General features: G+C 35.5%; 3 protein-coding genes across 4 annotated transcripts; all 3 read right to left on the reverse strand.

Moving 5' to 3' along the window:
• Positions 1-3,046: 3,046 nt before the first annotated feature.
• LOC120340154 (phosphatidylinositol-3,5-bisphosphate 3-phosphatase MTMR2-like) lies at positions 3,047-5,775 on the reverse strand. The gene has a single exon (XM_039408439.2). The coding sequence runs from the start codon at positions 5,773-5,775 to the stop codon at positions 3,955-3,957; it is 1,821 nt and encodes a 606-aa protein (XP_039264373.2). The 3' UTR covers positions 3,047-3,954.
• A 29-nt stretch (positions 5,776-5,804) lies between these two features.
• LOC120340163 (autophagy protein 5-like) lies at positions 5,805-7,892 on the reverse strand. Its single transcript, XM_078117492.1, has one exon. The coding sequence runs from the start codon at positions 7,758-7,760 to the stop codon at positions 6,930-6,932; it is 831 nt and encodes a 276-aa protein (XP_077973618.1). The 5' UTR covers positions 7,761-7,892; the 3' UTR covers positions 5,805-6,929.
• Positions 7,893-12,104: 4,212 nt separating this feature from the next.
• On the reverse strand, positions 12,105-22,832 carry LOC120343211 (uncharacterized). 2 transcript variants are annotated; one of them, XM_039412348.2, is made up of 12 exons: positions 22,489-22,832; positions 21,621-21,750; positions 20,645-20,798; positions 20,275-20,401; positions 19,558-19,733; positions 18,531-18,685; positions 18,302-18,398; positions 17,087-17,845; positions 16,453-16,615; positions 15,866-16,061; positions 14,932-15,105; positions 12,105-13,668 (listed from the first exon to the last, which is right to left on the reverse strand). In XM_039412348.2, the coding sequence occupies exons 1-12, from the start codon at positions 22,640-22,642 to the stop codon at positions 13,059-13,061; spliced, it is 2,895 nt and encodes a 964-aa protein (XP_039268282.2). In that variant the 5' UTR covers positions 22,643-22,832; the 3' UTR covers positions 12,105-13,058. The 2 variants fall into 2 exon arrangements, with proteins under 2 accessions (XP_039268282.2, XP_039268287.2); XM_039412353.2 differs by lacking the exon at positions 14,932-15,105 and having other exon boundaries at positions 22,489-22,829.
• Positions 22,833-27,900: the final 5,068 nt, after the last annotated feature.

Below are 27,900 nucleotides of genomic sequence, written 5' to 3' on the forward strand. Positions count from 1 at the left end.
AACATAGTTGATTGATGATCACATTGATTATCATATTTTCTATCTTCGGCAGGATCATATGACAAAATTTATTATACAGAGTATGAAAATTTGCCGAGATAATGACGAAATTTTCCGTGTTGTAACGATTGTCTTCATCTTGAACAATTTCATACAACAATGTGATTGTGACGTAAACCACGTCATCTCCGATCTGTTGATCACCAAAATTTTATTTTGAATTTGTATCGAAGGACATATGCTGCAGTAAGATAAAAGTCGGTTATCTTTCCTAATTTAGACTTCAGTTCCGAGCTTGTGAAAGAAATCAAATTCTGCAAATAATGCTTAATCAACTTGATTTTTGCTTTGGTTTTTACATCAATTTTTGATTTCGAATATCAAAATTAAAAGTCTAAAATTTCCGCTCCGGCTCCAGGGAATTGAAAATTTCGACTTCGAATTCGGGGAGTCTGAAAATATGACTACAACTCCAATAAAAACTCTGATTCCACAGTCCCGGTTCTTACTCTTTGCTTGAAATAGAATGAATAAGATCATGAACTTTTAATTGCTCTAATCATATACTCCCACGGGCGTGGCCAGGGGGGTTTGAGCGACGGACTTCCCCCCTGATATTGAAATGTAAAATAAAAGCATTCTTCTGTATCCTACAGAGCAGTTTTGAAACGCTCTTTGGACCCTAGGATGAATGGATCAGGTATATTGGTTCCAGTACATTTGAACCCATGACAATTGCACCTGCATACTATTGCACCTATGAAAATTTGTTTTTGTTTTACGGATATTTGAACCGATACTAACCCTAACCCATGGGTTTTAGCACCCGCATAAAGATTGAACCCGCAGATATACACATGGGTTCAAATGTACGGTCACCGGTATATCGCATACAACACAATGCATTAAATCAGTTACTTACATTTTACATGAATATAACTGTATCAATGAGATTGTCAAGAGTCTTCTTTACCTCCTTTTTTATCTGAATATAGTCATAAATAATTTGTTACTGTTATCGTGCCAAACTATTTCACTTGACTTTTCATACCTTGCGATCTTGAGTCGATTTCGATTTTGTCTTCTTTTTTTTCTTTAAAATACAAAGTATACAGAATTATAGAAATTATAGATACGTTAGTATTCCGTTATTCCGAATTTTCATTAATATTCATATTTATGAAAATTAACATTGTTCACTCGAAAGCTAAGTACATTATTTCAGTGGTACTCTCAGTGCTAGAATGGCTCATGTCATTAACTCGATCTGGACGCAAGGCATCATTTATTAAAGACTCATTCTATGTGACATCGGTCAACTAAATGGAATGTCTCGTAATACAAGTGCACGATACTCTAATGAGAATATCGGTCGGAGACCGAAGACTTATCGATCGAAGGTTAGGGAATCCCCCAAAACAGCGCTCTTACTCCATAGTGACACCGTGTGTCAAATCACTAATTAATTAATAACTCGCTAATTATACGACATAATTCATCGAAAATCAATGGGCTTCTGATCCGAGCTATGATGAATGCACATGTAAAATTAGGAGCAGATTCAACCTCGCTTTCGTGAGATATCGCGTACATCTAACAGACAGACAAACAAACATACAAATACTTATCAACATACTTACCGATCTTAAGATCGATAAGTAATAATTAGCCATCGCATTTATAGCCATCCAATGTGAAGCATATGCATAACAGTGATTATGGGGGAAGCTGACTTAGATGAACATATGGTCGTATTGCTCCCTCCAGTTTTTACCAAATAAACGTGCTAGTATGGCCAATAAGAAATATGCTGGCAATACCGCTGATTTAACTTAAAACAAGCAAGCGATGGTTAAATATTTCGGCACAAAAGACGCGCATTTGTATCGGTGCGATGAGATGTGGGAGCAGCAGTTCGATAAAAAGATCGACTGTCGAACAATACGCAATAAAAAGTGTTGGGTTTTAATAAAAAAAAAGCATCATTTACGGTGAAATATTAGTTGAAAATAAAAAAAGTTTTACCAACTTCTTCCATCTCCGGGAACTAATAATTTGAAATAGTTATATGTGTTTCCTTTTGTTACGAATCATTTTCTTTTATTATATATTTTAATTCACATTTACTTATTTTCCACTACGTATTAATAACGAATAAATACGGTTAAGGTGCGAATGGGCGGGAGACCACGGGCATATTGTTTTTTGGACATGTCGGGGAACATGTTTTTTGGGCATATTTAGCGATAAAACTCACGATTGGAAAACTGTCACGTGAATGTCGTCAACTTCGCGTCCGACTTTTCCCTGTCCTCAAGGTAACGGAAGGTCGATAATAGTTCATTCACACAGCAAACCACTCTCTTCGTCACAAGCTTAAATCTGATTCACAGAGTATCGTATATCATCGCGTTTTTCACATAAATTCCACTTCACAAGGTGAAACAAAAAATCGCATAATACTTTTGTATCTCGTATTTTCAAATCCCACAAAGTTTTAGCAACATTCCGTTCTGCATGTTTGTACGCGCTTAGTTAGATAGTAACATATTGGTTTCCGTAGTTCAGGTGTGGCAAGTCTAGTTCACGTGCTGAATGAACGAAATCATCATACACACGCCAATTAGGAAAGGATAAGTACTAGATTCCTATAGAATGCCTAAAACGCGCAACGGAAAATCGCACAGCCAGTGAGTGAAACCTCCTTTATTGACGCCATGAAGTACGGTACCGGTAGGTTCGAGGAAGCTGATGGAAGAATTAAACAAGAGGTTCAACCAAAACCGTTTCCTCCTTGCAGCGAAGTTACAGTTTCCTAATAATTCTATGAGTAATTAATTGCTTAGTTTTGTGTTTTGGGGTGCAAACTCAACAAATTCATGAATTACCTTCTAAAATTTCCTCCCAAACCAGGATAACATTTACGTTAACAGTGCATGTGGCGTATGGGATCAGTACGCGAGTTACGTTATTGGTTGATGGTAAAGGAAGCGGTAACCGACCAGCGATTACCTTAACCACCTTATGGCGACCAGCAGTCCAGCAATCCTTTTGTAAATTTTATTTTTGAACCTTTATTTAAAACTGATCAAAAGGTCACACCAAGCGCAATACTTGAAGATTAAAAATCTGTGTGCTGGGTTTTTGCAAGAGACAGAATCTTTAGACATAATACTCAAATTGAATTTAAGTAATTTGCAATATCAATATTGTTCAGGCAATGACCAAACTTCTTTTTGATTAAAGAATCATGCATTTCAAACTAAGAGAAAATAAATAAATAAAAATGATACGAATGTAAAAACAATCAAACCGATACGAATATATAAGTATGATGATGACTTCTATTTTTCAAAACCACTGAAAGGAAGAAGAAAATATAATTGCACCCACAAAACCTGATTGAAAAGTATTACTCATTAAATAGATGCTTGCAAGATCTGATTGGGATAAATATATGGATATGATTGCAGGCATCTCACACAAAGGTTATTAGTATTATAACTAAAATATATAACTAAATATAAATGAAGAATTTGAGTAGAGAGTAGAAATTGATATTCAAAAAGTTTTACCAATTATCTCAACTGTGGAATTTGTATTTTTTGTTCAAACCTATTTGTGTATAACATTGCCATAAAATATTTAAATCTTGAGATCTCCTAACCAAATACAACGATAGTCCATGTCTAAAAAGTCTATATCAGTATGTTAAACAAGAATTTGATTCAAGCAATGTCCCACCCTGAGGTTTAGTCAAATTTGCGCTTAAATACTAAGACCTACTAAGAAATGACTGACTGATAAGAAACATAAAGCAGTTCCAGGCCCTTTCCCGGTAGTAGGAAAACCACAGTTATCAGTTAAATAACTGCTGGTATAAGTTACTTTGACTATAAGTACATTGATAGATTAGATGAAAACTTCTATTTGTGAGAGGGAAATTAAGATATATCAATGATTAGTAATCGATACAGTTGGATTAGGAACGGCAGCAGCAACAGCCTTTTCTTTTTCTTGTTTTATTGCAAGTTCACGTTCCAATTCTTCAACTTGTTTTTTCAAGTAATCGCGAACTTGAAGCAATTCTTTGTGTCGTTCGGCAACGGGTTCTTGAGATTTCATTCTTGGATTCCAACGTCCGTAATATCCTATCCAAAGATCCAAATGCCTCATTGAAGAAGCTGGTAGAAGAACATGGTGGTTGTATGTGGAAACATAAAGAGCGTTTAGATAGTCATCACGATGCAGATTTATCATCGACCATAAGGATATTGTTTTTTTGCGAATATCCTTATTTTTTCTCTCTTTGTCACAGTTGTAAAGAAATGTGCCAAAAAGACAAGAATATAAATGATCAAGAACAGAAATCAGAAAATGTTCGTTAAACTCGAACGCAGTCGGAAATTGCTGTGTCATCTGCCAAACACAATCAATAAACTGTAAAAATACAGGAGATCGCTCTGCGTCAGAATGATTCTTGTCACCATGGCCAATTCTTTGCGCAAATTTGTGTCCGAAACTTAACCACTCCTTTTCTATCAACACCTGAAATCCTTCTAGTGTTCTGTAGTACGAATCGAGCATAATCATGGACATACTGGTTAACTGAGCTGTTCTATCCCATCCATCACTGCAATGGACTAAAACAGACGCCTTGGCACTTTCAATTTCATGAGCAATCCTTGTTGCGGCAGCAAGAATTACTTTGATATGATGAATCCATTGAGTTTGGTCGAGAGAGGAAAGCCAGTGTTTGTCTTGAGATAATTGTGGCAAGAAGCAGATATCTTGAAGTTTTCTCAATGACTCTCGCATAACGTGAATATTATGAATATCACAAAATATAACTTCAGCATTTTGATATTGCTCGTTTTTTTCATAACCTCCACCTCTTGCCATGTTCGCGACAGCATTCGCTTGGGGTCTTGCATCGAATATTAAAAGTTTATGGGCGTGAGGATTAGCGTCTAATATCATTTGAACATAGCGTTCATCGTCACGACTTCGTTTGTTACTGATACCAATCAATGGCTGCGAACATCTAGTTATAGTAGCTTGACTTTCAGGGTGAATCCAAGACAGAACCGGTATTCTTCCGCGGCTACGAAACTGAACAACTTGATTCAAATGTTCATCATTTGCCGCAGCTGGTACAACAAGAAGTTGCGGATATGTATCACATAGTTCATACTTTGAATTTATCATATTTGCTTTCGTGTATCTCCAACCTTCTACAGGCAAACCTTGTCTTTGAAACTCAGATTTAACGCTGTATAAAGACCATCCATTGCTGCTATCTGGATATTGTTCTCTGTAATTGAAAGCAAAATAAGGCAACTTATTTGATGCCGGGAAGCAATACTCTTGGAGTTTCTCGAACATTTTTCTTCGCAAATAATGTGCATCATGACGTAATGCAAATCGAAGTACACGAAGATCTTTGCAAGTAATTTCAAGACCATACGGATTACGCCCATCAACAGCTTTCGAAGAGCTTGTAACGCCACCAACTTTTTCTACCTTGCTTATTGTGCACAGTGGAACTTCTAGTATGAATGGTACAGAATCTTTTTGTTTGCCTCCACTTTGAAAATGAAGTTTATAATTTGTAACTGCCATTTTTCCCACTTTAGTGCCAGTGTATAAACAAAGATACGTCACATCTTGTTCCAGATAAGCTTTTACTTCTTCACCTGAAAGAAGTGGAACAGCATCAGGTGGAATGTCCTTCATAGCTCCAGAATCCTTCGATTCTTCAGCTGTCTTATCCATATTCTATTTGATATTATCAACTGTTCAGCTCTAAATCAATAAAAATATTATGATGGATCATGAGTGCATGCAAACACTGAATAAAATTGCAATGGTAGAAAAAAATATTCCCAAAATAAATTATGCACTAAATAACAAATTTAATCTTAGATAATCATTCCAGTTAGAAATATGCAGAGTCAATGCTATAATAACACAGGGGAAATGAAACTGTCTGAACATTATGACCAGTAGATGCTCATAAAAAATCTGCTTTTCACAAATTGTAAATCAACATTTCTTATACACAATCAGTTGAAGTTTTTTGCTGCATTGATTACTGATAATATGAAAGGTATATATATAGCGTCAAAAAATTATAAATAAAACATTATAAAATATATTATAGGATGTTTTAAAAATTTCAAAACAGTACCGGTAATTAGAATTGGCATGGTTAAATAACAACCAGATCAATACTATATTCCTATTTCTGATTATAACCTGTTTTAGGCTGTAAAATTAATATACTTCAAAAGAAAACACACTCTCATCTCAGCAGTGATTAAAATAAGCAGAAATAATTAAGTCAGCAGGATAATATAAATTCATCCTGATGAATTTTGATATAACAGAACACAGAATCTAGTTACAGACCAAGCAGGACTTACGAGTTCTGAACCATACAGTCACTGATGACATGTTACTAAAATATTTAAAACCAGACCAAATTTCCTGGATATTCCTAAATACACAAAGAATATATAACCAACAGTGTTGTATGGAAGTCCCGAAACCCTGAGTTTAGTCACGGCCATCAAAGTATAGTGAAATACTGAGTTAAGTCTGACTCACTCTCACCGGCCGTGATTTGATGACAAGTCTGATTCATTGTTGAGTCCACTAGTGTCTTCCCAACATTGACATCTAAATATGAGCGACATAAAAATATGCCGAATACAAATTTGTTTACGATATATAATGGAAAATATAACCGAAGAATGACGTTCACAGCATTCTTATTAAGAAAAAGAAATACCAAAAACATGTTCTAACAACCAAATGGTTAGTTCCCATCACAATGCCTAAGGTTGGTACATGATCGATACTGAAATCAAAATAAACATGAGATTTTACAGGTCAGACAGACAGTCAGATGACTAATACCATACATGTTATAAATTGTCATTATTGTTGATTAAAGCCACATGCAAAAAATTATCAGCATTACTTAAATGTTCACTCAACCATTGCATTTTAGAATTGGGAGGGACTTCAATTCCTTGAATGACAGCAACAAAATTTTCCAACTTTTGTGAGGATAAGCACTGTTTGAATATACTTGACAAACAATCATTTAGGCATGTTTCTGACGGATTTTCGGTTTCAGAAATTGGAGAAACGAGTCTTTGAAATACATGATCTTTAGTGTATACACGCAATGGTATATACTTGAATACAGCAGTGCCTTCATAACCTTCCATTAATTTACTATTAATAGACCAAAACTGGTCAAAGTTATTATTTTTCAAACTGTTCCATAACTGTTTATGTTGAGATTTATTCATATTATTCATAACTTGTCCTCTGTGTTTTAAATGGTCTGCTTCTTTCAACATTGACATGAAATTTGCCTCAATGGCATCCATTTGATGATAACAAATGATGCTTTCTACAGGAAAATCTTTGAAATGGACTGTAATTTCAATGGGTGTTGTTTGTTTATCGTAACATAATAAATCCCAGAGAACACCAATCGGATGATGCCATTTGAGTGGGCGTCCATCGTAATCATACCAAATGTCAGATTCATTAAATTCACCAATGTATTGTGCAAAATGTTTTTTAATTTTATCATTGATCAAAGGCAAATATGAATTCCTCTGTAGCATTAAATAAAAAGGTGGCGGTTTTCCTGATCCTGATATTTCATGAGCTGCAGGTGTAAACCGGGCCATAACTGATCCATTCCAAACCTCTTTGACGGTCGGCAAATCACTAACCATTGCTGATTATTATTGAGGTAAAACAATTACAGAACAATGATAAATACTGAAAAATTAGGCAATGCGTTAGAAAACTAGTAAAAAAATTTAACAGATTACTTATTGGATTAAGTAAACTTCCCTATACATATACTAAAGGGAGAGAAAGAAAATTTGACAAAAAAACATTTCATTTCTCGCCTTCTTCATTTTTTACAGACTTATGTTATAAAATTGATAAATCCTGGCATATTTCTGTATTTTTATCTGTACCATACCGGTATGGTACTTCTGTATATTGTAATTTTCTTCACCTTCAACCGTTAATTTTTTTCCTTGAAATGTACCGGTATAACCGGAACCAGCACATCAGCTGGGGCTTATGAGTTTCCTTTGCAGGTATATGAAATACCGGTACGTAGCCCGATTGGATTTACATATTTATCCCAGGGGAGAGGAAAGTCGATAAGATGGCTTAACCATATGGCGAACCACGGGGGTCTCATGTAGTTTCGTACCTAACATACTTCTAGTGGGCGTAGCTTGACAATTTTTTCACGTATCAATCCTAACCCCCACCTGAATACACCATCCAAAAATTACGTCAACAAGACGTCACAGTGACGTAATAGAGCCCTTCAAACTATACGGTAATGGAGCCCTTCAAACTATACGAACTGCCATCCAAGGCGCGCAAACGAGCACCCAAAATCGAACAGTTATTTCTCTCGTTTTCTTGTCGCAACGATTTCAATAGGAGAGAGATCGATAATGTCAGCTAGTTCTTTATCGTCGGCGCCAATGCCATTTTGGGCGATTGTACGTATACCGTAAACGCAGGTAACTTCGGATGGTTTATAACTTCGGATGAAATTTTCAATCGTTTATATCTCGACTAAATTACGTCATATTCTGCTTCTGGCAGTTTCTATAGAGAGTCCATATATATCTTAATCTCTTATCATATTCAGTCGCCTAATAGGATTTATTTTTTGACACAAAAAATCACCTTTTTGCCAAAAATTGACACCTTGCTTTTGAGCGGCTAAAATAGCGACTTCTATCGACGCTAACTTCACTAAAAGACCGTCAATCGCTAGAGGGCATACACAATGTACAAGGAAAATTACAGTGATCACGAGATGTCGTACGAGATTCAAGTAAAATATATTATTTTGATTTAAAAATTTCGTCAAAATATCGACGTTACGGTGCTTACGCTGAACGTGACGTCAACAACGTGATTCAAATTCGCTCCATTTAAGGCCGACGTCACATTGCGTAGCTCGTGCGTAACTCGCTGCGACATTTGAACGCCAGACTATGTGGCGCACGTGTAGTTAAATATAAAGTGAAAACTCCTACCTGATCCTCGTCACCAAATCCTACAAAAACTTAATTATAGCCCCGGTCATATGCTGTTTATTTATTGTGAATCCGATTAATGCACATTAAATTTGTGTGTTAACATTTCGGCATTCTTCGACCGTATAGATGTTGTTGATACGTAAGGCTGATGAACAGCCAGATACGCGTATCTATACTATCACAATGACAAGGTTTTACGATCGGCGATGATAATATATTAAGAGTAGAATGTTGCACAGGTGAGCATGAAACTCTGCACAGGTGTACACAGCAGGAGGTTGGAGGTTTTTGGCGTTTTTATCCGTTTCATGTCTATCTGCCTGTGAATACATTATATCTGAATTATCAACACGGCCACAAGCTACACTGTTCCATATTGTTGTCCACTTCCATTTTTTTTACTTTTACTACCTACCGTAATTCATCATCCATTTTTCTTTTTTATTATTCTCATTCGTTTTATTTTGTTTTGTATTAAAAATTGTTTTCCATTTTTACTTTCACGACTTATTTTATTCGTCCGTTTTTTATTTTCATTTGTCCCATGTTGTCTCATTTTTGTTTCGTATTGAAACGATCATAATAGCAAGATATAGCACTTTCATGAAATTAAGAATAGTCAAGAGATAAATGGTTTAGTTTTGCGAAACGTCAGGAATAGGGCTGGGCAAAATTATTACATGCGTTGTATTTTGAAGCATTTAGCGGTAATAATTATGGCGCGACACTGTCAAAATCGTCGAGTAAAGTGCTGAGTTCGCAAATTCCGCAGATAAAATTGTGAATTAGTCGGTAACGGTTTTAGCTATAATAACCGTTGGGGTATTGTTTTGTTCAAAAAAAAAGTTAAAACTTGAGGGAAATAGTTATAATTAGTGTCCGACCCGCTATCAGGACCAAAAGCCTTATGACAAGTATAAATGCATAACGGCCGATTTATTCAATCATTATTATAAATAAAAATTCAGTATTCGCACAATCGCGGGTGCAAAGCATAACAACATCAATCATCGTCTTAATAAATATCTCCATCTCGGCGACGATAATAATATCACCGTTCGCTTTAAACTCGAACGATTAATAGTATACAAACGGTGATAAGTAAGATCAAAGCCAACACATAAGATTAAATCAGAACAAAATTAATTTGGGTTTTGATATCAGTCCTTCTTGTCTTCAAGAGCTGTTGCCGATGTAAACACACGGGTACACCAGATATATAAAACTTTGATGTCCGCCGACCCGGAAGAATTAATAATCACAAAAACGGCCGTCATAGATGAACGTCAGTGTGCGACACGCAAAACGGATCACGGCGTCGTAAGTTCTACGCAGCGACGTTATCACGCGTCACTGATCACGCAGACATTTCTCTCTCACGACGAAGTGACGCAAAGCGAAAAGTGGCCATCCGAAGTTATAAACATTTGGAATACAGATCGGCAGGCAAATAAAGTCAATAATTTGAATGAAAAAAAGTATTGATTGATATGAAACCGAGTTTATCGCGAGGAGAAAGGCTTCAATGTATTATATTCCAAGTTTGGCTTTAATTGAACAATAAACGGCGGAGAAATTGTTCATAATATAGTGAAATCATCCGAAGTTACCTGCTTTTACGGTATTTGGCAAGCTCTATGACGTGATTGTGATGTCGTAGTGACATAATTTTTGGATGGCGTAGTCAGATGGCGGTTAGAATTGACAAATCAAAAAATTGTTATGCTACGCCTACTAGAAGTAGGTTAGGTACCGGTACGAAACTACACAAGACCCAACCACGGTCTCCTGTCCGGATACCATTCCGTTGTCGGGTTAGCATTTCTGTTGAAAAAAGCAGAAAAACTCAAACCTACAGGTACCTACCAGTACTGAAACTAACAGTTGGGGATACGTGAAACTAACTACCTTTACTAGCTCTACCGTACCGGTACCATACGCCTTTGCGCAGGTGGATCCGTAACGCAATGATGCTACCGTATAGCAAGAGGGAAAACTGGAAAATGACTATTCTATTTAATTCAAGAGTCTTGCTGCACACTTACACCTCGGTCAGACGAAACGTTACAGAAACACATTCGTGTTAGTGTGCAGCAAGACTCTTGAATTAAATAGAAATAGCCTACCGGTAGTACTGACCTACGCCTTTACCAAATATTAACTTTGGCCACTACCTTCAGAAATTTCAGACTTATAATGGTGATGACCGGAGTCTGATTTTTGCAAATCGCATCGAGGCAAGTTTTATAAAATTTGTATCCCAACTCGGGAACATATAACATATCGTAAGACCAAGTCATCTCGAGCAAAGTCTAATAGAATTTGCCTGTCCGGAAAATATTATAAAACAAGAATTTCACATCAAAAGCCATAAATATCGTTAATCCACCCGAGAAAGTCTTTGAAAAGTACAAAATTTTTTGTTGAAATACAGATATTTGCGAATTTTGATGTGTGACACAAGAGCCCAGTTGGATAATGTTTCTGCACGAATTTTACGAAACGACACAGATTAAAGAAAATGGCTGGTCGTTATTACCTCGCCTGCCTCTTAAGAACTAAACGCCGTCACGCCACTTTTCAACATAACAGGCGCCTGTTCAGTCCAAAAAGCCTTTGTGGGATCAGAGCCTACCTTTCGGGACATCTCATGCAGGATAGGAAAATGATATAAATACAACAAATCATCAAAATCTCGCATCGAATATTCGGAGACGTACGCTAAAGACAAAACATGTTTATAAAGACGTTCCGCAATTATAGGGTTGCCAACTAGCTTCTAAAATAGACATTCTTAAGTTCGCACACATAATTTTGTCAAAATACCCACATAGGATTTCATTATCATTATTTCTTAAAGACAATATCCCTTTCAACAACACGAGTATGTCCGTTTCGTTAGTGTATCCATATTTACCAATTGTTTTCCTATGGCATTCTTCAGGTGCGCTATAATCTGAACTCTTCAACAGTCTGTAAAGATCAAACAAAAACTCGAAAATTAAAAGCAACTGATTCTCGAACGTTGTCAGATTGAGTTAAAATCGAACAAAACAATTAAAGTATCACATTAACAGATTAGTATCTGAACAATGCGGGTATAAAAGAAATATGCAACTTGCAGACAAGCACAATTCCAACGAAATATTAATTTCAAATAAAACATTTTTCAAACTCAAATTTTCCAACCAAATCCAGAATTGAAAAAATGGATTCTTTTGAGACGCCATAAACAGGAAGCATGAGCCAACGACTAAGCCAATGCAGCTGTTGTATTACTCTTCCTGTAATCAGACCGACATTATAATGAATCAAATGCTTGCGGACAATATTATTAGCAATGAAAGTTTCAACAACGTGTTGCATGTGAAATCATTTGTACATCATAGAATTTTTTTTCAGAAATGAATGAATGCTTTGAACAATAAAATGCATGTTTCACGCACACCATGAAATCGCTGTGTAAAATGTCAATTTCTCTGAAAGAACGGAAAAAAGAAAGACTTGAAAACTTTTTGTAGTTTCAAAATACTTGGTACAATATAAACCTTGATTTTTCAGAAGGGTCTGGATTGTACCATCTCCTATTCCATTACTTCGTTAAATCAGTAAAGCAATACATTCTTCATTTCGAAAAAATGACCTATTCCAAATTCATATAAACGCTTTCTGAATACTCTTTTAGTGCATCTTGACTGGAGAAAAATGATTATAAATTTTCAAAATAGCACCGACTGAGCAAAATATTTGTTAACATTGAATATATATGTAACCAAACAGTGACTTCATAGATTTTATAAAGAGAATATTGTCAGAGGAATTGACTCCTATAAATTACAAAACGTGAATTAAGATTCTTGGGACACAAAAAAGCAAATTTCAGGATGACTGAAAAAGTGAACATCGCAAAATTACCTTATATGGTAATATTAGAAATAAAAACAACAGATACTAACGATGGGGCATTCTATTCAAAAATCGGCCAGGCATGTTTTCTCCGCGACGAAATTTGGGTTTTAATTCATCATATAACATATCATAATATTCTTCCTCAAGCACAGCTGGGTGGGGTTGCCTGGGGCGGGATCGAAAGTCAACATCATGATTTTTATTCCATGACCCAGAAGGCCTTCGGACCGGGGGTCTCATACTGAATCTTTCGCCTGTGTGTGGACCCCGTGGGCGGAAGTTCCCACGGAATGGGGGTCTATGATCATTAGAACTAAAAGGGGGTCTTTGAGGGGCCCGAACACGGGGCTGAAATGATGGTCTCAATCCGGATTTAAAATTGAAACCATCCTGCATTTTTGGTTCCTCCAAATGCCTTTTCTGAGGTGGAAAGTTGTTCCTAATTGGTGGGCCATGTAACTCATTAAAATTTGGCCGAACAGTATCTGAATTATTAGAATTAACTTCATTTTGGTTGTTGAGTTCGTTGTGTTGTTCATGGTTTCGTTTTCCACTATTGCTATTCTCTTCCTCCACTAATATTTCCTCTTCTTCAACGATGACTTCATCAGACATGGGTGCAAAGCTTGGAGTCTGTTCAGATGATTTTTTCCTGTAGATGCAAAAAGCAAGATAAATGAAACAATTTATATGATAATCTGAGATCAGCATTTTAATACGCAAAATACAAGTATAACAATTCTTTGTTCATAGATCATTAATCATCCTTGATTGAAAAATTGTATGATATTAATCACAAATCAAGATAAATCAGTTTTGCAATAAAATCATTTTTTAGTCAAATCAGATAAATTCTTGATTTCATTAAATTTTGCTATTATAGCCATATTCCATGCGGTTTCATCAAATCGCTAGCAAAACACAGCCTAGGACAAACCAAATGTCAATTAAAAGAGTATATGGTTTCAGTATTCAACACCCCTACTAGCCTATGACGCATTTAAGGACATTTAAACTGCAATTTAATAATCTATAAATTCTTTATACTTGGATATAAAAACGACTTTCCATGCGTTTTTGTTTAGTTCATAACATACTCAACAATTCAAGTGGTTGATATATTCATTCATTCTGGATCACATTAAAATTATAGGATTAGTAATTTCTCCACTGATCACTTTCAGCAGTGTTCACAATAGCCCTTTCAAAAAGTCCTATCTCGATGTGAATTATTCACCATAGTGTTAAATATGTTATATTCATGCATCTTCATTGCTAGCTCAATATTCATGCTTATATTTTCTTTTTTAATCAAAGCCTTATTTTGTCTAAACAGCAAACCACACAATCGCCGCTGAATGCTGATTGGTGAAAGCATTATGGGCAAACAAATTTTTTTTTGTGATTTTTCTGTGAGTTTAAACGACTTTGGCTCTGACTACAAGGAGAACATATATGCCAAACTACGACTTCACACCCCCACAAAATTTAATCCAGGTTTAGCTCGATATCTGCCTTGCTTGTTAGCTGCGTATGTATCGCATCTTACAAAATATACCAAGGGGGCCACAAAGCGGTTGGAGGAGGGCCACAATGTTAGGCACAGAGATGATTTAATATTTCCCTTTTCAAAAAAACTCTCCGTTCTCCCTAGTTTTATCATGTGATGAGGGTATTTCACAGGATGTTTTAACTTTGTTGAGCCTGTATTAATAACGCTATAAATACCACTGAAATGATAAACAGAGGGCCATGATTGCTAAATGCCTCTGGACAAGGGCCACGATCCATAAAAGGTTGGGAGCCCCTGATATATAGTCTATATGAAAGTTGATTAGTATGGAAATTGCAATTGAATATGCAAACAGTTTAATCATAATGTTAGTTTAATGGGCAGACTGATAATTTTGCATACTTTAATATATCCATAAACTGATTTGCGGGCTCTGCAGCCGAAGTAGGAGTTAAAGTTAATAAATTGTCACGGCCAACTTCCTTCAAACTTTCAGTAAAATATTCAACTTCTTTTTCCGCAGTGAAATTGTCGTTCAAATCAATGTTTGTTGGACGCTTTCCTGATTTTGACGTTCTGAATTTTTTAACAAATTTGTGTAAAAACTCCCGAAATTTGATCAAAAAAAGCCGAAAAATTGAATTCCTTAATTTTAGTAATTCAGACAGAGTATGAAATTTCACATTTCTAAAATTCTAAATTGAGACTTCTACATGATTTTGCTTCTTTTTTCAGCGCTCCATAAGTATGTGTATTGTGTGCCCATATGAAGGTAACTAATTTTGTTCCCCTACTCTACATCAAGTTGTGTGGGACTGAAACCCATGGGCAGGGGGTATATTCACTTGGCTAACACAGACAGTCCCCGAACTAAAATAAAATTATGGCCTAACCCTAACCTGGTACACACACTACATGAGTATACTTTTTTCAGCTAAACAACTAAATTATGCAATGAAACAATTCTTGGCCTTTATTACTAAACTTTTTCATCTAATAGGATTGTTAACAAAGTCCTAGTTTTCTGAAACTAAGTAATGAACAGCCGATGTGCAAGGCCAACACAATCCTGTGCAACAACCAGTCCAATTAAAAGAATAAATAGCTATTTCAGTATCGTTGGTTGGAGAATAATCCTGACCCATGGTTAAATGAGCCACAATCGCTCGGACTTGTATTATCATGTCATCTCTGACATCGGGATTCATTGACACCGTTACAACACACAAGATACAATGGAGCATAGGAAAGTCTATTTATGACACTACCGAGGTTGGATCATGTTCTCTTCGAACAAGAATGATTCATGGACAAGTCACTCATTGTTATAGCTCACCTATAATCAGTATCACGGTCGCTAAGCTGAGAAGTTGACTGCTTTTGTTGATTGCTGTTTGTTGTCGAAGCTTTCTCTTGTGGCCAGGATGAATTGGATTGTGACTTCACAGTACTTGTTATGTTTTGAATGGAATTCCAATCGATTCCTAAGTTTTGTAAAATATTTTTGCTTTTTGTTGGCGATGGCTGCGAAGCTGAAAAAGTTTTAGGAATTGTATTCATTCAAATCGTTTTCACTAATAGTGTTGTGACATATAGGCTATTAAAGTAGTATGATTTAAAAATCAAAGGCTGAGTACTTAATATATATAAGGTCAAGGATATTAAAAGGCACCAAAAAGGCCTATTAATAAATATGTCCACGTCAGCTATAAACGATAATCGAAAAAACTATAAAAAATGCAAATTCATTCCATGGTAATCACATTCTTCATATTCGATTATGTCACTTTCATTTTTCTTGCGTGGGATTGGTTTTTAATGTATTTTTCTTATATAGGATGGGTTTTCAATCATGGTCTAATATCATCTCACTTCTCTCAAATATTTTAAAATTTAATAGTAGGAACAAAATAAAAAACCAACCTGTGGTAGTAGTAGCAGTATCCCAATCATTTTGTGGTATTTCGTTTGCTTGTGACAATACTGTGTTAGTTTTCTGTCCCATGAACTGGGTTAAAAAATTCAACGCATCACCACTGAATGAAGGAGGCGGCAATAAAGATTCTTTTTGGACAGGTGACGTTTTCTAGAATGGAATACGTAGTGAACTTTATACTAATGTAATTAAAAAATTCTCGTGCCACAGAGTGTGGGGTTTCACAAACTGGGTCCTTCTTCCCACAAGGGGGCTGGGGGCCATGGACTGTTCTTTGGTAATTCCTTGACTGTAATGCATTTATTCTTTTGCTTTGTTTGTTGGGTTTTCACTATAAAATATTAGGTACTCCTGAAGTATGCAAACCGAGATGTCACATAACCTGAACCCAAATGGGTTCAGGTTGTGCGCCATCTTGGTGCACATACTTCAGGAGGTCCAAATATGGTGCATAAAATTACTGATATGTAAATATGTTGAAAGCAAAATAGGTATTTTTATAAAAGAGCGAGTGTTTGATTTGGAAAGGGGCCACAAATGATGCAAGTTTGAGAATAAATGCTAAAAGCCAATATTATAAATTTCATTCCTTATCGAAATACAAATAAAACATGACATTACCATTAGCGCGGATTGAAAATTTTCCCCATCAGATAAAAGTTCATCCTGAACAGGCGTTGAGCTACCATCAAGCACTAGATGAAGATTTCCCATAAAACTTCTATTTTGCGACGGAGCAGTGAGGCGATTTCCCGATCCTCCGATAACGGGTATTGTATTTTGCCATGATTCATCTTCGATTGTTGTTGCCGTGGAAACATACTTGTCGTTTTGCCAGGAAGATTGTGATGTAATGATAGATGGAGAATTTGTTCTTATTATGTCATCATGGCTTGATTGCGGCAATGTGATTTGGCGATCATCACTATCCGTCACTAAGTTACCACCGGACGCAAATTGTTCGACATTTTCCGTTTTCGATGAAGAATCTTTTTTTGTTGAAATATTAGTTATAGAATCTGTGTCACTTTCGCTTCCTGTATTCTCGAGTCGTGTGGATAAATTAACTTTAGCGTTCCCGCTAAAAAGGTCAGCGAGTCTTGATTCGAGACTCTGATGGCGAGGGGGGCTCGATATATTCAGTTCTGGTGACCCTTCCGGGGAGGGGGGAGAGGCGGATGGGGTACTGATTTTAGAATCGAAACCCGTTTTTATTGAGCCATTGAAGGAAATAGGAAAGTTGGTTTTTGTTGGAGTGGATTGGATAGATGATTTTGGAATTGGCAATTCTTGTTTGAAGATAGATACTGAAGTGGATGCTCCTCTCATACCTGGTCTCTTGATAAGCGTTCCACTTGGCTGTTTGATTGTTGTTTTTATCTGAAAAACAAGATTTATAATGATACTTAGTGGATTGGAATTAGTTAAAGCCAAAGGTTCTTTCATTTTTTTAAGAAAATTTGTTCAAAAAAGGTTACACTCACTCACTCAAGGAGATTTATCTTAGAGTGAAGTTGCGAGTGATCAATAAAACGGGAGAGCAACTGAAACTATAAGAATTTATAGCTGACATGGGCAACTACGGCCCCAGGCCAAATCCGACCCGTTGGGTAATTAAATCTGGCCCTCCTGATGCTGCCACAATCAAACTAACGGTGTAACTGACTTACAAATTGCTCAAGATCTATGCTGTGTGCTATCTATGGCCATACAAAACGAATCAAATAACCCGATATATTGCAATCTTTCATTTTTTCATTTATGAAAAACCTATTTCAGACACCGTGAATTCGTGAAACATTTAGAATAAATAAGTAAACAAAACAAATAACTCACAATAGGCGTGACAACAACAGATGCCGCTATTGTGGTTGGCCTGATTGGATTTTGTCTCATTGTGTTGGTATCCACGGCAACTATTTTAGAAGGTTTGCTGAAAAAATTATCACAATATTATATATAAACGTAAGTAACTATATTAAATAGAAAAATATCCAGTAAAATACAAATCATTGACAACATAAATCCATGTGTGTGTGTGAAAATAAAAAAACATATCACATACTTTCCTAGTTCTTGATCAGAATCCGACATATCCATATCCGCAACATCATTATACGTTGGTGATTCTTGGGGAGGAGTTTGTGGAGAAAATTTTAGTTTTACTTGATCGAGTAACTTCTTCATCTTACTGACGCGAGCATCAAAACTTTGGTATGCCTGAAGATAAAAGATGAAAATAACAGCGGAGAAAATATATGTTTACAAATACGAAATACTCATTTAAATCGAGATATACATTTCGTGAGTGTGGTGGGCTGGTTGTTGAACGTTAGACTTCACTGTGATCGTGATGGAATCATAGGTCAAATATCTTGTGTTCATATTCCATGCCCACCCACTCAGTATTCACGCAGCGAATAAGCATCGTATAATTTTACTCATTTCCCCTCAGAGTACACAGGCCATGGTCATAGGGCCTTGTTTCCATGATTTACTACACATGACGGTATCGGTAATTTCTTTCGCTTGTGATGCACACACAAATGCGACAACGTCAAATATCATACTCAAGAGTGGAAATATTACAGATTCACAGTGTGTGAACGCAGACTCGTTATTGTTCCTCTTTTCGGGTATTCATTGGACGCTCCAGAAGTGTGTGTACTGTGTACCAATATGGAGGTAACTAACTTTGTTCGTCTACTTTACATCAAGTTTTGTAAAAGGACTAAAGCCTATAGACAGGGGATATTTTACTTGGCTAACACAGACAGTCTCCAAACGGGTAATAGAACTAAAATAAGGAAAATCGGAATAAAATTATGCCCTAACCTGGTACACACACCACTGGAGTACCATTTATTGCCTTGTCCCTTTCGCCACTCAATAAGCAGACTCTGAAAATCAGGCTAAAAGATTGGGTCCAAAAATCAGCATATTAGCCAGAAAATATGATATTTTTGATAGTGGAATAAAGTTCTTCAACTTTCTAGAACAAGACTAGTTGGGTTGCTATGACTGTATAGCGTTCTATTAGTCACTTTGTACAAAAAAACAACAAGGAAAATGACACATTACAAAGTACTTACATTAACAACAATTTTTGCCTCATGGTATTGCGCTCTATAAAACATAGCTCCTTGTGTTAAACTGTCAACAAGTTTTTTCCTTTCTTCGACATATTGTTCATACTCGCTCATAAAACGTTCAATATTCATAGCAGATTCTTCAAAATTTCTCGAAAATATTTCACCACCAACTTTGTCTGTTAAATAAAGATATTTTTCAGATTAACAGAAATTTTAGCTCTCCAGAAGTGTGTGTATTGCCCACTTTACATCAAGTTGTGTAAAGGGACTAAAACCTATGGGCAGGGAGTATATATTCACATGGCTAACACAAACAGTCCATAAACTCGTAATAGAAATAAAATAAGGAAAATCAGAATAAAATTACGGCCTAACCCTAACCTGAAAATTCAGATTATAATATTATTGAATTTGAAGATTCATTAAGATGAAAATTGGCATTACAGAAAAGTTACGCCCTCCAGGAGAAATTTGACTCCTAGTTTGGGTTGTAAAAAATTTGACTTCGACTTCAGCTTCGATGAAATCAAATTTTGATAACGAAACCTTTTGCTATGTTGGCCTTCTTAAATAGACAGTCAAGAACACACATTCAACTAATGCTTTTTGAGTTTCAATGGGAAATTCGGACTTCTTATCACTATCGAAAGTCTGGAATCCAGACTCGGGCTCCAGTGAAAACACACCAAACTCTGACTCCTGAACATATAAACCTACCTTTTAATTTATGAATATCATCTGAACATGAAGCATCAACTCGCACATTTTTCAAATGTTTTTCATCAAATAGAACAATGTCTTCTCTCTTCTTGAAGGCAGATATTGAATCCATTAATACAGATGGCTGTAAAAATTTATAAAAAAAAAAAAAATAAACAATATTTTAGAAATCAGTAAAAATAACATAATCTCTCTCCACAATGTTATTTTCATTTATTACATAGTTTTGAGTCCCGCTTTCATAAAATTGTATTATACCGATGATTCATGGTAGTGGTCATATCGAAAAAACATCAATGGCTATAAAGCAAGACAGCTTCGCAGTCATGCACCAAAGGCACAATAAACATTCAAACGACCGCTTCACCTTATACTCTGCTAAGAGTTTTTGTCTCAGTTTATCAGGAGGCCTGTTTGTTAGCAGTGCAGCATGAAGCTGATCAATAATTTCAGTGTCGTAAATGTTACGACTGCTCCATACATTTAAAACTCTTTCAACTCCTGGTAATATAGTCTTGTCTCTGCAATTGAATGAGAAAACAAAATTGAAACTTTGAAAATATTCATCAATATATATATATATAGAAGGATGATTCATCTCGAATCTGGTATATAATATTTTGTATTGGACTAATTTTAAATATTGAATTTGAAAAACAAAATAAAATTCCAACTTTTAATCACAATATTCAGATGTGAAAAAAATCTTCCAAACCTCAATTTTGAATAAAAATACAGCATTTAAAGCTTGGTTTCGCTAGATAATATTAATATTTTCCTGACGAACAATTCAGCAAAAATAGTTCAAAGTCCCTCAAATTATAGCAAAATAAAATAAAACGAAATATGTCCAAAAACGCACTCGACTTAAATTACTTACAATTCAAATAGATTTTAATATTTTTATAGAACCTTGCAACGTTTCATAATAAAGAGGTCAAAAAAATGAGGCAAGATAATGAATGCATTACAGTCTAGAAATAAAAAAAATCTGTCAATTTATTTCCAATTGATGTATTCATTGCAAATGGTGCCTAGTTGAAGGCATTTCTTTGTAGCCCACAAGGAATCGCTCTGTATCTGCTCTGAGGGCACAGGGACCAGCTTAAGAAACTGTGGGCTGGCCCATCAATATTCAATTATTCCTACACCATTACAAACAAATAATTCATCACAAATAAAATATGATATAAGTTGTTAGTGTTACAATGATTTCACGACCATTCTATGATCTCTATTCAACTATTAATAAGGAATGTTGTTCTGAATTTTTTTTTTCCATTAATCTTGGCTCAAAAACATTAGACTATCTTTTATAATAACTAACAGACAGTTGATTTTACCTCAGAAATGCAATAGCTTCAGGCAAGATATTTGCAAAATAGTCTTTGAAAACATCAGCTTTCTTTCGTCCACAAGATTGTATGACATCGTTTGCAAGATACCATAAAGTTAATCGGTGTTTCGTATTGGCTAAAACAAAATATTGACCAGGTTAAATCTAGAAATCATCAAATACTACAGTAATTTTTTATTCTGAGGAATTGAACAGTGACCTATTTAGATCATGCTTCCTTCGCCAGACTGTCTCGTAAAAAAAGGGCTTGTATTTATCGTGTCTTTAAACATCGGGAGAAGTCTGTGTGGCTAATTGTATTTAATGCAATAGCTCATCAATCCATTTAATATCAGACTATGCTACACGATACAAAAGTGACATACCTGTCGACGTACCTACAAATCTAACGTACAAAACAAAGTACTTAACGTACAAACAATTCAGCAAGGGTATACACCATATGTGTATAGGTGATATGCGTACGCCATATAAGCAGTCTTATCGTTTTCTTTTTCTTCGAAATAAATACAAAAATCCTATCAAGTGATAAATAACATTCAGACGTTATACTGTTATAGGACAGTAGGATACTGGGATAGAACGAGACTCATATAACTTATACACTGATATATGGGAAGTTGTCCTAAACATCTTGACTCGGCTATTTGCTACAGTGCCAAGAGGTGAAAAATTACAATAGTTCACTGCAATACCACAGTTTTTGTATTACAGTATTCGGTATTACAAAGTTCCTAAGGTTTTAGGTGTTGCTTATATAATTTCTGAATTTATTGAGCAAGGATGAAAAACTTCACTTTGGTACAATAGCTGATATAGGCTACTATACAATGCTACATTATCAAAGTACGTACATGTTTTCAATATTTCCAGCCATGTGTTTACAATCAATTCACAATGTACTTTATGGTGAATTATCCACAATGAAAACATCGGAATGCTGTCTTGTGTGTTTGCAACATTCTTCAATTTTTTCGTCAACGATTCGATGCTCAGTTTCTTAGACATGATGTTTGCTAACACTGCATTAGTATTGTATTGTTCTGTTCATATGCGAATGCAATATTCACAAGGTTGTAAGAAATAATCCGGAAAACAGATTCACATCCAGGATGTCGGCTAGTTCCGCAGAAATTACAAAACACGCAGCGGCAACTAAACAAGTTCCCACTCGACGTCTCCGCCAAGTGGCTATAAAATTAATTAGGATTTCCATGGGGAGACGAAGTCGATAAAACGAAACAATTATATGGCGTACCCAACGACTGGGCGTACCACAACCCCTCATCCGGTGACCGTACTAGTCTATGTAGGGTATGACTGTGTATATTTCTTTCATAAGGAACTTTACCCAAGGAAGATCACGCGCACTCACTCAAAGATTGATCTCTGAACGAAGTTACGAAAGCTACTGAAACTAAAAACCAGGGGTGGGCAAATATTTTTAGTATAAGTGTAGCGGCCATGAGTCTAAACAGTGACTTAGAGCATTAAACCCTGACCATTTTGGTGTTGGCGGGATCTCTTTCGGCGTGAACCGCTTGGAGGTAGGACGTATAAATTTGTATCTTAACCAATCGGGGGGGGGGGGGGGGGGTAGTATTATTAATTAGGCGTAGTTTAAATTTACATCATATAATTCTATTTTCCTGTTCCGTATAGTTATTATTGGTCCCTCCTGTGTAATAGCACTGTATTTTACCGGATTACTGTTTGACAACTATTTCATCATTATTTGACTACTATTTTGACTCAACAATAAATATCTTTGGACAATCATTTCGAACTTTGAAAGGAACTCAGACAGTACCGCGTCATCAAAATAAAGTGCCTGTACGATCTATTTATTCCAATCACCCTAACGAGCACATCGCCATCGTATGGTGCTGAGCCGTTATAATAAGAGCCGCATGAAGCAAGTCAGAAATGTGTGAGAGCCGCATAATTTGTGAAATTACTAATATTAGAGCTCATTAAGTCATTTTGCATTGCAACTGTTACATTGGTACTCATTCTCGCGATGCACCTTTTTGTAGTGCGCGCGAAATCGGCGTTTGACTATTAGTCTCTTCTTGTTTTTGAAATCCGATACTGCGGCAGCATCAGCAATATTTTTTTTTCACAAAATCACAGTCAGTGTATGAGTGCTTAACACGAGAAACATTTCATGATACAACTAAACTTGCTCCAGCTACCGCTTAATAAAATTTAAAAAAAACTGTTACACTCCAGTTTCTCTTAGTTATATTTGGATATCATTAATGCTAGCGTGAAGAGCCACACTAAATCTCTGGCGAGCCGCGGTTTGCCCACCGTTGCTATAAACATTATACGTAGTGTAGAATTGTGCATGGTAAATTCTGATTGACGTGGGACGTAAAGATCACATTAGACCAATTTATCGTTTTTAAATACATTTTCGTTTCCATCATCGTTTAGTTAGTGCAATAACAATTTCCGTTACGTGATTTGTAATGAGAAAAACATTAGAATATATTACTAGTTACTATTTATCCCAGTGAAGTAAAACCGAGAGGACGATTTATTCTGATGAGAAATCATTACCTTTCGTTTATTTATCAGTCAAGGTTAGATATGGGAAAAGCTAACCAAACGGCGCTTTCATCAGTAATATTCAAAATTGCGAAATGCGCGACTAATTCAACAACAAACAAAATCCAAAGAAGGAATCAATTTGCTTCATTAGAAATAAACATCTCTGTCTAAACATCTCTGGGAACTTAAGATAGTACTAAAATTAGACATTTGTAAAATATAAAATTCTAGAATTTAAATCTACAAATTAACTGAAAATGTTAATTGAGTAAATTGACAGCAGTGTCAGGTCTTAGAAATAATTGTATTTTCGAGGAGTATATGTATGTATAATGTATGTATATTGAATTGTAGACGACAGTTTTATTTGATATATATTGTCTGCTACACGTTCAATAAAAAAAAAAATATTTTCTGTATTATACGAAACTTTCGGGGAACGATAAGTTTTACTATACAAACGCATACTGGGCAAAGACTATTTAAGTCGTGAGCAACCATCAAAAAAGATTTGCTGTAATGCGAGATGCGATCCGTCAGCCGGATTCCTAGCTGTCTTTTTTATCCTCCAAATCTGATTATCTTTTGCAAAAAACTTAAACAATATTATTCATTTATTTTAAATTTATAAATAAATTGATTCAAATTGGACGATATTTCTAGCAGATATCTCGCTATGAATTCTTCCATTATTTGAAGGTTTGAGTGGCTAGTTTGAATCTGAATATAGTTGTCCTATTTTTTATTTTATTTTTTTCTAGACTTCCTGTCCATAACAAAGGTCAAGGCGATTTTGATTAGATAAAACGTCTGGCATCCGTGGTTCTAGAAAATCGTTTTTAATTTGATAATCCAGCACCTTTGTCCCCACACCGCTAGACTTCGCAATAAATCCAAATAGACTATTGAATTAAGAACGATTTTCCATCATCGACAATTCCTTATCTGTCACAATATCATTTTCTAAACACAATACGCGTTCTGTTTCATTGTGATCCATATTCCGCAATTTGCGGAAGGCTATCAGGGCAGTGCTTGAAGTTTATCATCCGGTACTTACTGTACCGGTAGCCTACTGTATATGCGAGCAACCTGAACAAAGCGAGTGAATTTTCCTCAAATTGTTCTGTTATTGATGAGACTAACAGAATAGCTGCGTCTTGTTCTAAATTTTAGATTCATTCCAGCAGTTATATTTTAATTAACATAATCAATCACATTTTGCGGCATTTTTTTCCGAATACGACTAAGCAAACAGTTACTGCAAAGATAAGATAGACGCTTAGAGACTTTATAGATAGACAAAACTGGCATCTTTACGTGCAACGGGCAACCGACTGACCGATGAAAAATTATTTGAACTGTTTATAGATCAATCGCTTTCGATGTCACCCTGACTTCAAAAGTTACAAACAGCTTGTCACAAATATCGTTGGAGTTTTCATTCAAATATGATAGTTTAATCGATTGCAATCTATTTAGTTGTGCGTTCAACTTATTCAGACTCCGGCATTCAGTTGTTTCTGTTATTCAATGGTTCTTTTTGTGACAGGATGCATATTGGGGTATGATTAGAATATACGTGCACATAGAGTGCTTCGTTGTTTGTTTGCTACAGCTCTTAAAATATGACTGCAGTTACACTGTAGAAGGCGTTTAACATTATAGAGAATGAAGGGCAAATGCCCTTTTTTAGGCATTCCAAAAATATTCAGAATTACTGTCATCTATCAAAATACGACCTTGGAATTTAATCGAATTTTCAAACAAGAGAGCTATGCTCAAATATATGGACACGTAGCGCCACGCAATAATTTTGATTACGTCATAGCGAAAAAAAAGTAATAGCCTTCTGGAGAAAAATTTTATCTTTAACCACTGAAAATTTCAAAGCAATTGGTCCAGTATACGAAGAGAAAAGCGACTTTTTAAAAATGATGGAGACAAATAGCAATAACAACATATTATTGAAACGATCGTTATGTCCACTAAACGTGTCCAATAAGAGCTCTCCTGATTTGGTATCATGATTAAAAAATTCCAAACAGTGCTTATTATCTCCTTGAAAGTATAATGGGCGAAGTTGTTGTTGGAGTTGATTTTCATCAATTCGGAGATTACCGACTACATGGCCGCGGATGTACTTTGTTGAAGAGTTGAATATTTCCATAACTGTTTTGATCTCCGTGATTCACCGATATCATTGTGATTGAATGTGTTCACTTATGTTGATTGATTTTCGATCAATAGCTGTACTTTTAATATTCAAATTTACAAAATTATACTGCATAAGGAAAATTTTTGAAATTACAGTCAATTTTTGCGTTTACCTTCTTTGGGAAGCGCCGCAGATGATTCGAATCTCTTTGGAACAGTCTGTTCTAGAAAAAAAAGTCTAGCCGGACTGGTGTACATGTAAATGTGATGCGCTTTTGTTACATGATAAAATCAGCAATGATTTTAGATAACCTATAAATATTTTACAAGCCATTTCTTGTATTGACACCGTTGCGTAATTTTTAAGTAAATGCGGGAGGGTTGCAGTTAGATATTGTACAGTTTTTGTTGACTAATGCAGCAGAAATTTGGTTTTCTGATTTTGGTTCTCATTTGAACATTATCAAAAGTAATTGTAATTTTATATCTGGAATATTTCAAAAACTCATTCTAGCTTTTGATTATCTATGCACCGATTGTGATTTGTTTTAAAATGCGCTGTTTAATGATACCGCAAACCAGTCTAGCGGTGTTAGTTACACCAGATAGAGGACTTAGGATAGGTTGTGAGTGCTGATCTGGACGAAAACAAAGAAATTTTCCGTCAAATCTCGAAAGTTAAAATATTCTAACCAAATATATATACAGTTTTACTATTACATCTTCTTTAAACATGGGGATCAATAGAATGTTTTTTTTGCGAAACCTAACCTGAAAGGCGATGCAATTTACAACTCTTCAATTCACCAAAGTCTTGCTTGGAAGTCAGCTCAAATTCGGTATAATATTCATAATGCTGCTGCCTAATTCAAAACCTTGATTTTTGAGACCCAATGCATTCGTGCATTTGACAAAGCTTGTTTGTAGCTCAAAATGAAGAAAGCGGAGACATGCGGCCAAAGAAGATATATTTTTATAAAAATTTTCAGGTCATTTCGCCTGTTAAGTTGCCCTGTCAAGTCGAGAAAACGTGTTTCCTTACTCCGAATGTTATTAATTATGTATTGACTCTGCATTGTTATTGTACGACATTGATATTGTTTGTTCGCCACGTAATTGCGAACTTGCGCCTGTTCAGATATATATACCAGCTATATTTTATTCTGCCGTAATTTAATACAGGTACCAGAGTACACAAAGGGATATTTTGGCGAATATAATATCGTCTGCGCTGTTGCTATAAGAAGGTGTGATGAAATTAATTAATCAAAATTGCCAGTTATTAGAAAGGCACATCGAACGATCCATTGTGCAATATTATCAAAAAGTCGTCAATGAAAGGAATAGTATTATGACGTCATAAATCCAAAAAATATCATGTTAAGTGAAATATGTTATTGTGATATTCCTCGCAAAAATAGTCACTTTTACAGCGATAATATTTTGTGTATAATTTTGCGCAAATCAATAAGATTGTATAGACTAAATTTCACCCTAAATATGGCAAGCTATTTTTAGCATTTTCGCGGTCACAAGTAATCTCGGAAGTGGTT

This window comes from Styela clava, chromosome 1, assembly GCF_964204865.1.
Source record: "Styela clava chromosome 1, kaStyClav1.hap1.2, whole genome shotgun sequence".
Lineage (NCBI taxonomy): Eukaryota > Metazoa > Chordata > Ascidiacea > Stolidobranchia > Styelidae > Styela > Styela clava.